Source organism: Mastigoproctus giganteus, chromosome 1 (assembly GCF_048544385.1).
Source record: "Mastigoproctus giganteus isolate SK-2022 chromosome 1, ASM4854438v1, whole genome shotgun sequence".
NCBI classification, from domain to species: domain Eukaryota; kingdom Metazoa; phylum Arthropoda; class Arachnida; order Uropygi; family Thelyphonidae; genus Mastigoproctus; species Mastigoproctus giganteus.
The window spans coordinates 24,527,378-24,543,809 of record NC_143575.1 but is presented as its reverse complement, the minus strand read 5'-3'; the positions used below and the strand labels follow the sequence as shown (position 1 = coordinate 24,543,809).

The window sequence follows — 16,432 nt, the reverse complement described above, 5'->3', positions numbered from 1 at the left end:
AGAGAGAGAGAGAGAGAGAGCATACTTGTTGCATCGGACTTGAATTTCGGTAATTTTCTCTAAATTAATATGACGGGACATTTTTCCCTAAAAACAGATGGGAGGGTGTACAAAAACACAGAAGAAAAGGTGGTTATCTCAGTATTTTGTTGGACTGCGTTAAATACTAAGGAACATCTCCAACAAATTGAGTAGGCACGATAGAGAGCATTCTAACTCAAAGCCCTATTCTTGTGAATTCTGTCAAAAGGTATTTTCACAACGAGCACATTGCGTGGCCACATGCGAATCCACACGGGTGAGAAGCCTTTTTTGTGCGAGTTTTGCAGGAAAACATTTTCACAGTCTTCCACCCTAACTGCGCACTTAAAAAAGAGTCCACACCAGAGAGAAGCCCTTCACATGTGCAAATGTGGAAAAGAATTTTCTCAGACATCCAGCTTTTCCCTGCATAAGAAAGTGCAATCAAAATAAATGGCCCAACAGAATGAACTTTTTTTCTGTAGTTGTAGTGTTTGCACAACCGTAATGATCTTTTAGTACAAAAATTTCTTTATTTGAGTTAAAACGATTTCTATTACAACTAATAATAATGTAATTATTCGACATCGTCTTCACTTGAAATTTATTAATTCAAAACTCCTTTTTTATATTCCTCATTGTAATTTTAATCTCACTTCCCATCTTGTTCAAGTTTCTTATTTATTGTCTAAGATTTCATTTGTTTTCTTTAAAATTTACTGATATTCTGTAATATATCTTATTGCGTAATAAAAGCATTCTTTATGACGTGAGTAGTCTTATTTGACAATACTACACTGAGGGGACAAAAGTCATGGGATACATACCTAGTAATGGGTAAACCCACCTTCCGCCCACATAAGGGCAGTCACACGGCGAGGCATTGAGTCCACTAGTTCACAAAAGCGTTCCTGATTTATTTCCACAGCGTTCCTGTCCATAATTGTCCGTCGTATTCGTGAGTGGAGTATCCAAAGCTCCAAACGACCTTTCCACAGAATCCCAAATACGTTCCACAGAGTTAATGTCCTGCAAACTGGGAGGTCATTCCATGGTGGTTAATTCCGCCCAATGTTCTTCGAAACCATAGTTTAGTCACCACGCCTCTGTGAGGAGGTACATTGTCTTGCTATAAGAGTCCATTGCCCTGTGAGTACACGATGACCATGAAGGGTTGCAGATAGTCTGCAAGGATGGACACATAACCTGGACTGTTCAGAGATGCGTCTAGACCAGAGGTCCCAACATGTGCCACTTGAACAAGCCCCAGACCATTACCGACTGTCAACCTGCCCGAACTGTTCCTTGTTGATATGACGGTTGTATACCTTCTTTGCAGTTTCCACCACAAACCCGCCCTCCCGTCCGCTCGAAATTACTGGAAACGGATCAGATCGGACCAGGAGACCCAGTCCAAACAATCGAGGTCCAGTGCCGTTGTCTCATATAAAAATAAGGCAATGATATGTATAATATAATTAATTAGACAATGTATAATTTATTAATACAATAATATGTATAAATTATAAATGGATAATTATGTATATAACTTATATTTGTATATATGAATGTGCACCCCTTGGAGAAAATAAAGATAATAATAATAATGTTCTTTCGCACAGTTGACGCGTAGAGTCCAGTGTCGTGGTGTTAGCAATGGAACTCTGGTGAGTCGGAGACTCCCATAACCGATTGTGGCTAATGATCGCCTGATGATCTTGGTGGAGATGTTTTTGGCACCATCCGCATTGAACTGGCGGTGATTTGTGCCAATGTTGCTCTCCGGTTGGCTGAAACAATGCGAAAGATGTCGATTGCCACGTTCATCCACCACCACCATTCTTCGCCCACAGCGCTGTCCACAGCGAGAGTTATTCCGGAAATGGCATATTCCCGATACACTCTTGATATTCTCGAACAAGGATAGGGCAATTTCAGTACAACGTGCGTGTGATAAAGTGACCCGTGCGTCGAGCACCCACTATCATCGCTCTTTCAAATTCGGTTAACTCACGATGTTTATCCTAATGACATCGAATTACCGTCTACGTGAATGCAGTATACCTTTATACATGTCAAGCGGTGGGTTAGTCCATTAGTGAAAGGGGGTGACAGCGTCGCGTTGCCCAGAAACTAGGTATCCATGAATTCTGTCATTTCAGTGTACATTTTATTGATAGTTATGTGAAATAACAAAATTACTTGATATTCCAACAGTTTGACAGTTGATGGGCGAGAAGAGAGCGTCTACTTTTTGCTTCGGATTTGGATTTCTGTAAACTATTTTTCGGGAAGCAGATGTGGTTTTTCTTAAGAACAGAAGTAGAAGGTATGAAAAACACAGAACAACAATTTTACCGTCTTTTTGATTAATTAACATTGCAAACTGTGTTTGATGAATAGTTTACAAGTCTTTGTCCAACTCAAATCTTTTCTGCAGAAGTCGATCTTTCCTGGAGTGGACAGGACAGCGATGCTACCAGCAGCTCTACTGACGAGGGTTCCTAGAGGTGTTTATCTATTAAGCGTCACAGTAAGTAAAGGCTAGGAGGCGTTAGTATATTGGGTCTGCCAGTGTTTGGTCGGTTCGCTGTTTGTTGGAGAAAAACACGAGTTCTGAAAAGAAACAAAAAATAATTGAAACCTTGCCTCACACCAACTAACTAAGTGATGTCGTGAAAGTGCCCTTAAAATTTCGTCGCCTCATTGACGGAATCTTTGATTCGTTGATGGGATTTGTTATCAGCAATGTGCTTAAAAACACATAGTTTTTTTATTGCCAGAAGGTTATCAAATTGTAGCAGGGAGCTTAATGATTTTGTAAAAACTGAGCGCAAAGGGGAGGAGAAATTGTTGAAGTTAAAAATAAGTCTTGTTGATTAATTAAAATATTAAATTGGGTTTTACAAAGAGTTTAATAGTGTTCGTCGCTTTCTTTAGATTATTTTAAAATCCAGCCAAAGAATTTGTAAATTATGACTTCTGTTTGTACCACAATTGCATCGCTGTTTTGGCAGGAATATCGCAACACGTAACTTTAGATCAGTGGAATAGCAGTCTTAAATCGAGATAAATAAGTAGCTGACAGGTTCTGTTCACTTGTTAGGCATATCTATTTTTCGTTTTTAGCCAATAACATTTCGTTTTTTTTTTTAAGATATACCTAATTTAAAACCGAGATCGTAACGGTGTAGCTAAGGGGGAAGTTGAGATGAAGGTTCATTTAGTTTCGGTTCAGCGGGATATATTTGTGTGTGTAAGAAGTTAATCTTACATGTATGGGCTATTAGAGAATTAGTGGGAAACATTTGACTAAGAAAGGGGTGGAGAGATGTTTATATTAAAACTTGCAGTGCGACCTGTGCAAAATTAACAAAATTAAATGAAAGAGAGATAAAGGTAATGATTGAGTTAAATAAGTAAATTAATTCAAATCATTTGTTAGGTTATTGTAACAGAGAAAATCTACAAAATCCGGGCTAGTGGGAAAGATAATCTTGGCCTGAAGGAATCTACACCAGGAATGTAGCAGTGCAGTACGCTGGTGAAGTTATCCGTCGAATACGTTGTCGATCACTTCCTAATAGAGTGTAACTAATTAGGAATGTGAAAGGGAGAGAGATTCTTAGAGAAAGGGGGGGGATCAGATCCCAAAAAGCAGTATGGAGAATTTTGTGGTAGGCCCCCTGATTGTTATTTGTGTTAGAAGTGTTAATTCGTAAGGTTTCGTTGCCTGGTTCCTTGTTTTATTTATAATAAATGAAGGATAGCACTGTTTAAGAATATATTTACTAATTATAATTGTGTTGAAATCTAATTGAGAAGTAGAAAACTCGTTTGCGTTAAGAAACTGATTGAAAATTGCAGATTTTTTTAAGTAAAGGGATGATATCTTTCATATTGTGAGAACATCCCAGTGTTGGTGTGTTTTCTGTATATTTTTCTTCCATATATTTGTCTATTTATTCCGTGTATTTCTCTATATTTGTCTTCCGTTTGTAGAGTGAACTTTAATCTCAGATGAATGTTGTTTAAAATGTGTGAAATCTCTTTTGTGCTAAAATTATCCTCATTTCATTATGATGCCTCAAATCTCACAACCAATTCGGCTTTAAATCGGTGGATGCGCTCCACAGCCTACAAACTGCAGTTGACAGATCTGAAAAGAAATACTTCTTCCTTAGAGCACTTGATTTCGCCGGGCTGTTCGCTGACTTTGGTGTCCGAGTGTCCTCGGCAGACTGCGAGAAGCAGAGATACCAGTTATCCTGGACAACACGATTAAAGGATACCTATCAAAGGGGGCCCATTACTGTAAATTCCACCTACCAGCGGGTAACGAGACAAGTATACAGAGGCTGCCCACAAGGCTCGGTCCTGGGCCCTTCCTTTGGAACCTAACCTGGTTATTTTATTTTATTTATTTTTTTATTTTATGGATAGCTTTCTTCACATTGACCTGACTGGAGTTTGCCGTTTGCTCAGGTGTGCGGCCACACATTTTTACGCTCGTTATTTTTCTTTCACAGTTTGTCTAAATCTTTCTCCTTAATGCATAGAGATTAATAAGACAGGACTTCTAATGAACAGCTGAATATGAAGTTGTCCACCCCGCATGGAAGTTTTCTCCAGGTAAATATAATTTGAATATTTTTTTTTTCCTGTAACGAGTAAGAAAAGTAATAAATTGCCACTTGAAACAAAAGGCCGAGTTCAAGGCTAGTTTTTTCTAGTCACTCCCCTTCTCCGAGACATCTTTTAATCCCTTGACTGCTTTCTCCTTCTTCTTGGCCCTTTACAAGTTAACAGGGCTGTTCAATACTGAGATTCGTGTTTGAAGTGGACACACCCTCTATGCTGACCGAAATAGCTTTCCTGCTCTTCAAACTGGGCGACACTCACTGTGTCTGCCGGTCGGAGCTCCGCTAGGTGGCCGTGATTCAGTAAAGACACGTGTGCACATCGCTCGTGATTATTTGGATAAGTTACGATCTGCGAATGTTGGAAGTCGTTCAAGTTTTACCATCGGGTTTTTCTTCTTCTTGTGGAGGACCAGAGGTGGGATTTCGTGGCTTTTTTTCAGGGGTGGCTTGCTCAAATATCACAATTCCCGTCTATCGCCATTGTCTTTGGTTCACTCTGAACCGATGCCATACACGTTGCATTAGAGAGACGGTCTTTGAGAACACTGTGAGGCGACATTGTGTTTAGTGTTTTGGCGCCTGCGTAGCCAGGTGGGAAGGGGCAGCAGTGCATAGCACATGCTTCTTGATTAAACCGGGGTTCGAGCCTGTGCCCACCAAATACGGAGGATGTGGAAAGGTCAGGGAATGACCACCCCATATCACCGGAGCAATTATGGCTTTAGTTGCTAATGCTCCTAATAACAACAACACTGTATTATGTCTGTAAGTGCGTATATTATGTGGTCGATTTTTCTGTTTGCAGGATGAAAAACCCGAAATTCTGGGAGAAAAATTAACGCAACGCTGGTCAATACCCGACGATCTCAGCCACGACGTGAAGGAAGTCCATTATTATTTCTGAAGTAATCGAAGGAATTCGAATTGCAGTGTTTTCTATTAATGTGGGAAGGGCGCTAATTATGGTAATCGTACAGTTTAGTGTCGGGCATCTCGATCAGCTAGGAAGTCACCGCCAGCTCTCCAAACCGTCGTCAGGTTCGGATTTCAACTTGTTGTGGTCCCCAGTTTTAACATGTCTGAGGCCCTTCTCTCTTACAATTCACCTGTGACAAATATTAAATAGGATCGTTTAAGATGGAGCGAGGCCCCTTGTAACGTGAGCCCTAAGCTGTAGCTTGTTGCGCTTATATATAAATCTGGCCCTGGCTGTCGTGAATCGTATTTCGGTTCAATTCCAACTTTTCACTGAACCTGTAATTCTGACGGAGCATGCGCAGCGGTCGCTGAATTCCTGATTCCACAGGATTAAAAATAATGGGAAAAAGGGTTAAAGTTTACCAGCTGGTACCTGCCGGTTGAGTTCTGAGAAGCCGTGACGTCACTCCATCGCTAAGTTTCGCTCCTCCCAAAAGAAATTTTGAATAATTTAGAAAAGGATTGACTGAACATAAATCTGTGCCGTTGTCAAGGCTATAACAATGGGGCACCAAGGCAGGAATTCATAGTGGGGTCCAATCTAAAATCGAGGAAATTAATACCAAAGCATTGCTTGTGCCCTCTGCAAACCACTCGTTAAGTTTATGCGGAGTGCATTCATTTGAAAGCGTTTCGTTGAAAGCGTAACCTTATTTGGAACTTGGGAAAACCTTTATTCCTTTTGAGTCTCTCCACGCCGTTGACAAATAATTAATAAACATGAATGAGTGAGAGTGAGAAGACTTACTCACACAAGGTGGAGTACTCGCACATTATAAATTTTGAAAAATCGAACATTGTGGGAACCTCAGGTAAATATGTATTCCAGATGGACTCCTCAAATTGTATCATTGTCCATATGTGATTTTTTTTTTCTAAGTTCTTTGTGGCACGAAATTGAACAAGACGTTAGTTAATCTTACACAAAAATATTTACAAATAGTCGGAAAAATGTTTGGTAAAGTTAGAACTTAAAATTTTTTTTATTAATGAAGAAAGGAATAAAATTGCAGGAAGGGCTCTTCAGTTTTTGGTAAAGTTAATCCGAATAGCAAATACAACTTTTGAGGCGTTTCAATGTGAAGGATAAGGAAGAAAAAACGAATTCCAGGAGAAATGACGAAGGGTGGTGGACTGTCCCTCCAAGAATCAAAAACAGCGATATATGAATGCGTTAATAATTTTAATCCAGAATTGGATGTTCGTTCGAAATGCATTGGACGAAATTCCTTCAACGTTTGTCCTTATTCCACCCCAAAATTTGGTTGTTGCAAAGAAAGAAGAAGAATATGAAACGCATATTTCAAAGATTACGGAAATTATCGATGAATTTCGTCATGAAGAAATTGGCTTACTAAGATGTCTGCAAGCTTTGGCTTACTAGTAACAAAAAAGAAATTAATAATAATAATAATATATACATTTAACATTGGAATATATTCTTACACATTAGATGGATTCAGCAATCATTTAATGAAATACGCCAACAATTAGAATAAAATACAAACGAGGAATTAATCGTTTAAGAAGGTGCGAAAAGGAAAAATTCGCAGGAAAGAGAGAAAACTTGGACCCAGAGGTTCTCTCGAAAACTTGACCGTTTTCCTCGAAAGAGGATTTGGGTCAAAAACGGAACTTCATAGAAATATATAAGGGGAAGGGCGCGAATTTCAGGTGTGTTTTTTGTCCTTTTTGTTGTGTGTACCGGTGTCGTGGTATATAGAGAAGTTGTGTAAATTCTTTTTATTTATGAATTTTCTCATTTCATAAATAAAAATCACTAGGCTAAGGCAGCCTGGGATAGTCAGAGCTACCAGATCTACAGTAACACGACACATGCACTTGGTAGTAATACCTGTGCACTTGGTGGTAATACCCGTCGCGAGGTGGATCCACTCAATCATTAATAATGTAAGAACAACAATACTACTAATATTAAAGCACCGTGGCCCAGTCAATAGTCGAATCATTGATTTCATAATCTGTAGAGATGGCATCACATATTTTGTGAAGTATTGCACTGAGTGGGATAAAAGGTTTAGAAATCACTTGTAGATGATGACACTATGGGAACGTTGCTTTATACAGTCTCAAGTGCAATGTGACGCTAAATAACAGGCTAGCAGCAATAAGTACACAGAGAATAGATATATACAAATACACTGATTTGGATAAATGGTCCAGACTTCGCTTGATTGATAAAGGCATTGTGGTAACATTGCATTATATGGCTCCTGAGCCACAAGAGCAATGTGACCCTTCATGACAGCAATAGGACGCAATTGCACACACATACATATACACCGAGTTGAATAAAAGGTACGGATTTCACTTGATTGTTAATGACAATGGGAACATTGCTTTATATAGCTTCTCGGAAACAAGAGCAATGTGACCCTACACAAGAGCCTAGCAGCAATATGTTCATCGAGAACACACATACATATGCACAGAGTTGGATAAATGGTTCAGGCTTCACTTGGTGGATGATGACACTGTTGCAACATTGTATTATGGAGCACGTTAGCCACAACAGCAATGTGATCCTAGATAACAGCAATAGGACTCCCAGAGAAAACTTCCATACACATGCTGGCTTTCCACGACCAAAGCCATATTGATTTTGATATGTAAGGCCTGAAAAAATTGAAACGTTGTTTGTGCACTTCTGCGTCAAATATTTTAGAAAGGCTTTTTTTGCTGGGGAATATTGTGAAATCTTATATAGACCATTTGTCACCTTTTTTGAATACCAGAAGTATGTTAACCTGATTGAAATACTTTGATTAAATACCCAATCTCAGATATAAGTTGCAAATATGAAGCATGATAGGATTAAGAGTAGTGACAGACTTTTTCCAAAATACGGTTGGTGAGTCATCTGGGTCTTTTGTATTGTCATTCTTCAATGCTGAGTTTTGGTCATCCTCATCGATCAACAGATCTCAACCAGGAAATGAAACCAAAGGCACCTTATCAATAGTCTCAATCCTTCACAAAATGTTTGGCAAATACTTCAGCGTTGTGGAATTCATCAGACAATAGAATTCAAACTGAATAATGGATATGTTATTTATCATTCAGGTTGAGAATGGACTAACTGTCCATTTTGTAATCCAGTATTGATCAATTAGTATTGCTCTGCTACAAGTGATCTGTAAAAAAGAGAAATCATGACACAGTTTTCTCCACAAAAATCAAATCATAACAATTTTCCCCCTCTGTCTTTCACAGCACATGCTGAACATTTCCCAGTGTCACGTGTCTAACACGTTTAAATAGTGTTTAAAGGAGTTTCATGCTTGACTGGACAGACAAGCCAAATTCATATTTTTCACTTTTTGTTTTTCCGTAATTTACAAGATAGACTGAATAAGCAATTTTTGCACATGCGCTTGGTACTCCTGGTTCCCAAACCGCTCTAAGTCAATAAAACTTGTTTTAGCATAAAGTTTTTGTAGAACGTTTTCCTTATGAAATAACAAATAGACTTCAGAAAAGCAAAATATCTGATACACTTCTCATTGTATTCAATAATTCCTTTAAAGACAATTTTAATCCATACTCTCTCTCTCTCTCTCTCTCTCTCTCACATTAACATTAATACAACAATTTGTCCATATCAAGATCTTTTGGGCCTAATAGTAAACCTTTAGATGTTTCACAATTATTGCTCTTTAAAATATTTCTAGCAGGGTAACCTGAGACATACGCCAATACATTTTCTTCATAAATATTCATATCCTCACAATACTGTACCTGGGCGATTATAACTCTTTCACTTTGTTAGTGAGACTCTGGCTAATTCGGTTTGATTTCAGAAACAGTAAAGATGATACGACATATTTAATAATAATTTAATTATTTCATAAACTATTACTTCGATTAATATCAATACACTATTCGTATAACTTAATGTAATAAGTTATTAATTAGTTATTAATTAGCTATTCAGTATTTTTTTTTTATTTTTTTAACATTTCCTGGTTCTATTAATTCTGATAAATTACCTTAAACGTTCTTTCGGAAATGAGTAGAATCGCAGCCACATTTATCGCACACGAAACACTTATTTCTGTGCATGACAGCAGATAATTATAATCATAGAGAAATAAATGCACAAATAATTATAACAATATTAAAAAAAAAAATACTGTTTAAAACAAACTTTCTGCGTTCAACGAACACTAGAACTCGAAACACAGAGGCAACCACGTGGTAACAACTTTATTAGCGTTGGGCATGCGCGTTATTACTCACTAAGTTTTGATGGCCACAGATCGCCGCGTTAGTTTGGTATCCTGAAAGTGAGGTGCTGGGAGGAATTGAGCACGAGTGCACTCTGGATCTTACTTCTCTGTGGTTCCATCAATGTAAACGCCACCTACCAGCGGGTAAATAGAGAAGAAGTATACAGAGGCTGCCCACAGGGCTGGATTCGAAGCCACTTACTTCAGAATCTGGTTAGGGACAGCTTTATGCACGTTGACCTGAATTCGTGTGCCGTTTGCTCAGGTTGGCCCCCACACATTTTTAGGCCCATCATTTTTCATTTAGAGTTTGTCTTTATCTTTCTGCTTCATTTGTAGAAATTAGTATTACAGAACTTCCAACGAACAGCAGAATATGAAGATGTTCACTCCGTGGGGAAGTTTTCCGCAGGTAAAGATAAAAAGGAATATTTTTTTTTTTCCTGTAAGGAATACGTAGAGTAATAAATTGCCACGTGGAAGAAAAGGCCCATTTCAAGGTCTAGTTGCTGTAACTAAACTCCTCCCCTGAGGCATCTTTTAATCCTTTAATCCCATTTCGCCCTTCACTTGTTAACAGCGATATTCATTACTGAAAAGTGCTAGTCAGGCTCTATGCTGCCCTAAATAGCGTGCTTGGTCAGCGTTCGGAATTCTCAATGAGAAGTAGTTAACGTGCCATTTCCACGGAGCATGCGCGAAGCTCACTGCTCTGCCAGTCTGAGATCCGCTAGGTGGCCGTGATTCAGTGTAGACACACGTGCACATTGCTCGTGATCATCTGGATAAGTTACGATCTGTGAACGTTGCAAGTGGTTCAAGTTTTACCATCGTGTTTTTGTTGTTCTTGAGAAGCACCTCAGGTGAGATTTTGTGGCTTTTTTCAGGGGTGGGTTGCTCAAATATCACAGTTCGCGTAAGTCTTAACTGACGCCATAGAGGGTGCATTAGGGACGCGGGGCTGAGTTTAGTTTATGGTGCACCCTCTCTAAACTCGCCGACACGGCAGTGATTGAAGGGTGCTGACTCCGCCCAACGCACGTGATCTCCTGAAAATAGGAACCCATCTGGCACGAGTGCCACGCGTTGTGTGTCACGGTTCAGTATGTTCGGGTTATGAACTTCGATGTTAGAAATGTCAAGTTGTGTTAATTAGCCGATTATTCAATTTTATGGACGCGTAATTACAAACAAAAAAAAAAGTTGTTTTGTTTGGAAGAGGCGAATAATACGGATAATACCCCCACAGAAAAAACAAATATCCCTGTTTGCGTATTCGATTGTTAGTGACTTATTTTTTGGCTTCCCTTTGTTGGGACGGATGTCTGTTGTGATTTTTTTTCCTGCCCAATAATTATTAGTTCGAAAATGTTGGGTTGTATAGAAAATAATTCGATTGATGAGGGGAGTGGTTTTCTGTCTTTTTAGCATTTCTGTTGACGAGCATCTGCAATTTTCAGTGTCACTGCTCGTGAAATCGTCCGCTCATCAGGCGTTGCTTTTTTTTTTTTTTTTTGTTAGTTGTTGGCGCATCAGCGTCTGTGGCCATATTGCACTTCACAAGGTTTTTCGCATTTCACTGTGATCCAAGCCCGAAACGGGATTCGAACCCGCGACCTTTCGGTTGCCAGGCAGGCAACCGAAAGGTCGCGGGTTGGTTGCCAGGCAACCAACCTAGCTAGCCCGGTCGGCATCAGGCGTTGCACGTGGCGTTAATTTTTGTTACAAATAATTACTTGTTTTTTGATGTTCGGGCAGAAAAGCAAGGGATCGGGATCCCCAATCCCCCGTCTAGTAATGCGCGGGAGAGAAGAATCAGTCGGTCCACTTTTCTTACTTTCTTTTTAAAGAGTTCAAAGAGTTTATTTGTTGTGTATATATGAAGTGGTCGATTTATTCGTTTGCAGGATGAAAAACCCGAATTTCTCGGAGAAAGGATAACTCAACGCTACCCAAAATCCGTCGAACTCAGCCACGATGTGAAGGAAGTCCATTATTCTTTCTCACGTCATCGAAGGGATTCGAATTGCAGTCTTTTCCACTAATGTGGGGAGGACGCTGATTATGGTAATCCTACAGTTTAGTGTCGCGCATCACGGTCAGCTCGCAAGTCACCGCCAGCTGCAAACTGTCGTCAAGGTCTGATTTCAACTTGTAGTGGCCCGCAGTTTTAACATTTATGAGGCCCTCTTCTCTTACAGTTCACTTGTGACAATATTAAAAAGGGATTTTTTAAGATGGAGCGAGGCCCTTTGTAACGTGAGCCCTAAGCTGTAGCTTGTTGAGCTTTAATGTAAATCCAGCCCTGCCTGTCGTGAATCGTATTTCGGGGAAATTTCGACTTTTCACTGAACCCTGAACCTGCAATTCTAACGGAGCATGCGCAGCGCAGCACAGCTGAAATCCTAATTCCACAGAATTAAAAATAATGAAAAAAGGGATAAAGTTTATCATCTCGTACCTTCCGGTTGAGTTCTGAGAAGCCGTGACGTCACTCCATCGCCAAGTTTCGCTCCTCCCAAAAGAAATTTTGATCTTCAATAGTCAGTTCAATAATGTGGGTTCCCGACCCCCACAGCAACCAAATTCAAACACCTTTTTTTTTTTAATTACGGATTTAATTAAGGCCAATGATTACATCAACACCACGTGACTTTCAGAAGGACGAAGTTGAAAACCATATTACCCTCGTCTGACACCGACTAATTCAGCCACGCTGTGAAAGAGATCCATTCCAATTCCTCCCGTCATCGACGAGATTCGAACTCAGGTCTTTTCCAATCGTTCTGGGGGAGGGATGACGATCCTACCAACTGTGCCACCCACGACGGCAACAAGGTGGTCAAAGAAGTTGTGCTGTGTTTAATGCTGCTAAAATCCCATAAATAAATTACACACCCGGTGGAGTTTGTCTATTTTTAATTACATAAATGAATGTTAAGAATACATAAACAGTCAGTCATGATTGATACACAGGGAGAGTGACAGTTAAGGAATTATCTTGAGTTCAAGAGACATTACCAGGCAAATAGTCACTCGATTAATTAAGTTGTTTAGGCGCCTCCGTAGCCAGGTGGGAAGGAGAGCAGTGCGTAGCACACGTTTCTTAATTAGACCGGGGTTCGAGCCCGTCATCACAAGATACGGAAGGGTCAGGGATGACCACCGCATATCCCGGAGCAATATGGCCTTAGTTGCTAATGCTCCTAAAACACCAAATAACAATTAAGTTGTTTATATGTATATATATTTTTTTTTGTTGGTCCATCGGCTTCTGTGCCCATAATGCACCTCCGAAAGTTTTTGCATTTCTACTCTGATCCAAGCCCGAGGCGGATTCGAATCCGCGACCTTTGGGCTGCCAGGCAGGCACTTTACCCACCCGTCTTGCCTGTCGATTAATTAAGTAGAACCTTTCTTGTACACAATGTCCATCTGGAAGTTGTTTTGTAGGAGGGTGTGTACACGACGCACAATCTCGGTTTGGAATGCGCTTAATTTGTAAAATCGATCACAATTTATGTCCAGGATGAAGCACATTCCTATAGCGTTGGATGACAACATCCGGTCCAGAGATTTTATCCTGTTCCTGGGTGGCTGCATCGTAGTTTGGCTATGGCGAAGGAGTCTTCTGGAAGTTGGTGGGGAAAGACTACCTCAGTAATGCTAGGAATTTATCTTTTTGATATGCGTTTTGAGAGGATGGATATGTTCATCTTGAAAACATTGGAGGAGGAAAGAGACTTGGGTGTTATGATACAGGCAGATAAGACGTGTTCTGAAAAGAGGAGACACACAGTCGTGAAAGCCCATTGCGTCCTATCGATCATTTATCGACAGTTATCTTATAGAGATGAGGAGTTCATAATCTCAAATTTATTAATCTCAATTAAGAACATATTTGGAATACTGTGATGCTCCGTCATAACTGTCGGTTCTTATCCTTACAGAATAAGAATATTTCTTATTCTGTAAGGAATACTTCTTTAATGATGCAAGTTTTATGATATGGATAGTTGTACATTTTGCTTTTACGAAAATCATTGTCTAGAAACAATTCAGAATACGGTGTTGTGAGGAGAATTTATAGCTTTATGGAAGGGAATCTGAATCTTCCGTCTCTAGTATTGTTAGGGGCGATGAAAGATGAATTCTTCAATGGGATCCTGAGACCAAGCAAGTATCGATGCAATGGAAGCACAAAGGTTCTCGGCAACCCAAATAATTTCGGACACAATCTTCAGCTGGCAAAATTATGGCCACAATTTTTTCGGATGACGTTGGAATATTTTACATTCACTACTTGGAACGCAAGCAGTCACTGCGGAATCATATGCATGCCTACTGTACAATTTAACGAATGTGATAAAGGAAAAACTTTCCAGAGGTATGTTGCTTCTTCAAGAAAATGCATCTGTGTACAGATCACATGCGCTGCTGGTTTGAGAGACTAACTTTACAGAATTTACCCATCGCCAGGTCTGGTTCCCAATAACTGTTTACTGTTTCGACAACTGAAGAAAAATGTACGTGGACGTTGCTTTGCTGATCATAATGAACTAAAATTTGTTGTTTCTGCGTTCTTTGGTGGACAGGACGAAGATTTTTATTTGTCTGGTATTTGCTCATTGGCAACAAAGTGGAACAAAAGCGTATTGAATTTCAGGAGAGTTATTACATTAAAAACACAAACTGACTTTTGCCTCCACCTCATTTCCCTCATAGGTAGGTAGAAAATTCATTGAACGCCCTTCGTATATGAAAGGACAAATGAGGGACAGCTTGATTTCTGTTCCAGAGATGAGGGGTTAATGAAGAAATAAAGGATCATCTTGACGGAACGCAGTTATGTGGGAAGAAGAGCATGGATTTGTTCGGAGAAGATTTCGCCTCATCAACCTCAGCACATACAACGAGGTAATCATAATGGAACTGAATGTAGCAAAAAAAAAAAAAATTAAATAAATAAAATAAAAATATTAAAAATTTGAGATCGTATTTTTGCATTTCAAGAAAGCTTGTGACACTATTTTACGTGAACAACTACCAAACCTGTGAGAAATCAAAATGCATTGCGGAAATATAGACAAAGTATTGTCTCTCATCTCTCAGGCGTAGATAAGAATGTTCTTTCCTCCTTCCACCCAGAAAATTCGTTTTTTTTCGTCCAGCAAACAGGCATATCGACCAGAGAATACACGCAATTCAGAGACAAAATCGTGATGCAATCATTAACGGGTGACCCTAATATCATAATTTTTTTTATGTCATTACTACAAAAAACGTACACACCACTCATTCAGGCCCATTCATGTACTTTGTATAAAATTGATTTGGGATTATATTCAGTATATGGGCCACCGAAGAACCTACAATACATGATACTATCACTCACTCAACCCAATGGCACAAGCATTACGTGAATGTGGACCGAGTGTCATTTTTGAAGCTGCGTAGTGTGCCATTTGTGCTCGGCATTGGGCGACAGCAAAGTTTTGGTATTTCTCTTATTAAAAGAAAAAAAAGGAAAAAAAACACCATTTTTTAATGAATATGTAACGAAGTAGTGAATGAGCAATCGATCGTATTATTTAATATTCCCTTAATTTAGGGAACAAATGAGTAATTGTAATTATAATTTGAATTTGAATTTATCCTGTTTTATAGAAAGGTTTCATCTTTTTCAGGTCAATAATTAGGAACGCCTTTGATTACTACGATGACTGATAACAAATGATCTCATCTCATCTGCGAGCACTGCGACAAGACATTTTCAAAGCTTTCATCTCTGCGTCAGCACACGAAAATGCATTCTGGCCAGAATATCTTCAGATGTGCAACTTGCGACAAAGTATTTCGTACTTCATCAGGCCTTCGCCAACATGAGTACATTCACAGCGGTGAGAGGCCTTTCATTTGTGAAACTTGTGGGAAAAGATTCAGCCAGTTATCCTATCTAAATGTGCACAAGACAATCCACATGGGGGAAAAGCCTTTTTGTTGTGACATTTGCGATAAGAGATTTCGACTAAAGTATAACCTTGTACGCCACATGAGGATTCACTCTGGTGAGAAGCCTTTCCAATGTGATATTTGTGATCGAAAATTCTCACAAAATTCAACCCTTTTAAAACATCTCACAACTCACACTGAGGAAAAGCCTTTTTCTTGTGACATTTGTGATAAAAGATTTTCCCAAAAGTATGTCTTAGTAGATCACATGAGGATTCACTCTGGTGAGAAGCATTTTCAATGTGATATTTGTAATCGAAATTTCTCACGGAATTCATACCTTTTAAACCATCTCAGAAGTCACACGAAGGAAAAGCCTTTCACGTGCGGATATTGCGGAAAATCTTTCTCGTCTTCATCATATCTAACGAGACATAGACGGATCCACACTGGGGAAAGACCCTTTTCCTGTGACACCTGCGAAAAAACATTTAATAATTCATCCAATTTAAGAAGTCACAAGAGAGTGCATTTGAAAGAAAAGCCGTATTCGTGTGAATTCTGTGAGAAGGCATTTTCAACACGAGA

The 16,432-nt window shown here is 39.4% G+C and overlaps 1 protein-coding gene across 1 annotated transcript in view; it reads right to left on the bottom strand.

The window, feature by feature from the left end:
• The window catches only part of LOC150090643 (uncharacterized), an 84,044-nt gene that overhangs the window by 20,439 nt on the left and 47,173 nt on the right, over positions 1–16,432 (bottom strand). Inside the window, exon 3 of the mRNA XM_090370804.1 lies at positions 26–87. Within this exon, the coding sequence (XP_090226930.1) occupies positions 26–87 (62 nt within the window). The remainder of the gene's footprint in view (positions 1–25; positions 88–16,432) is intronic.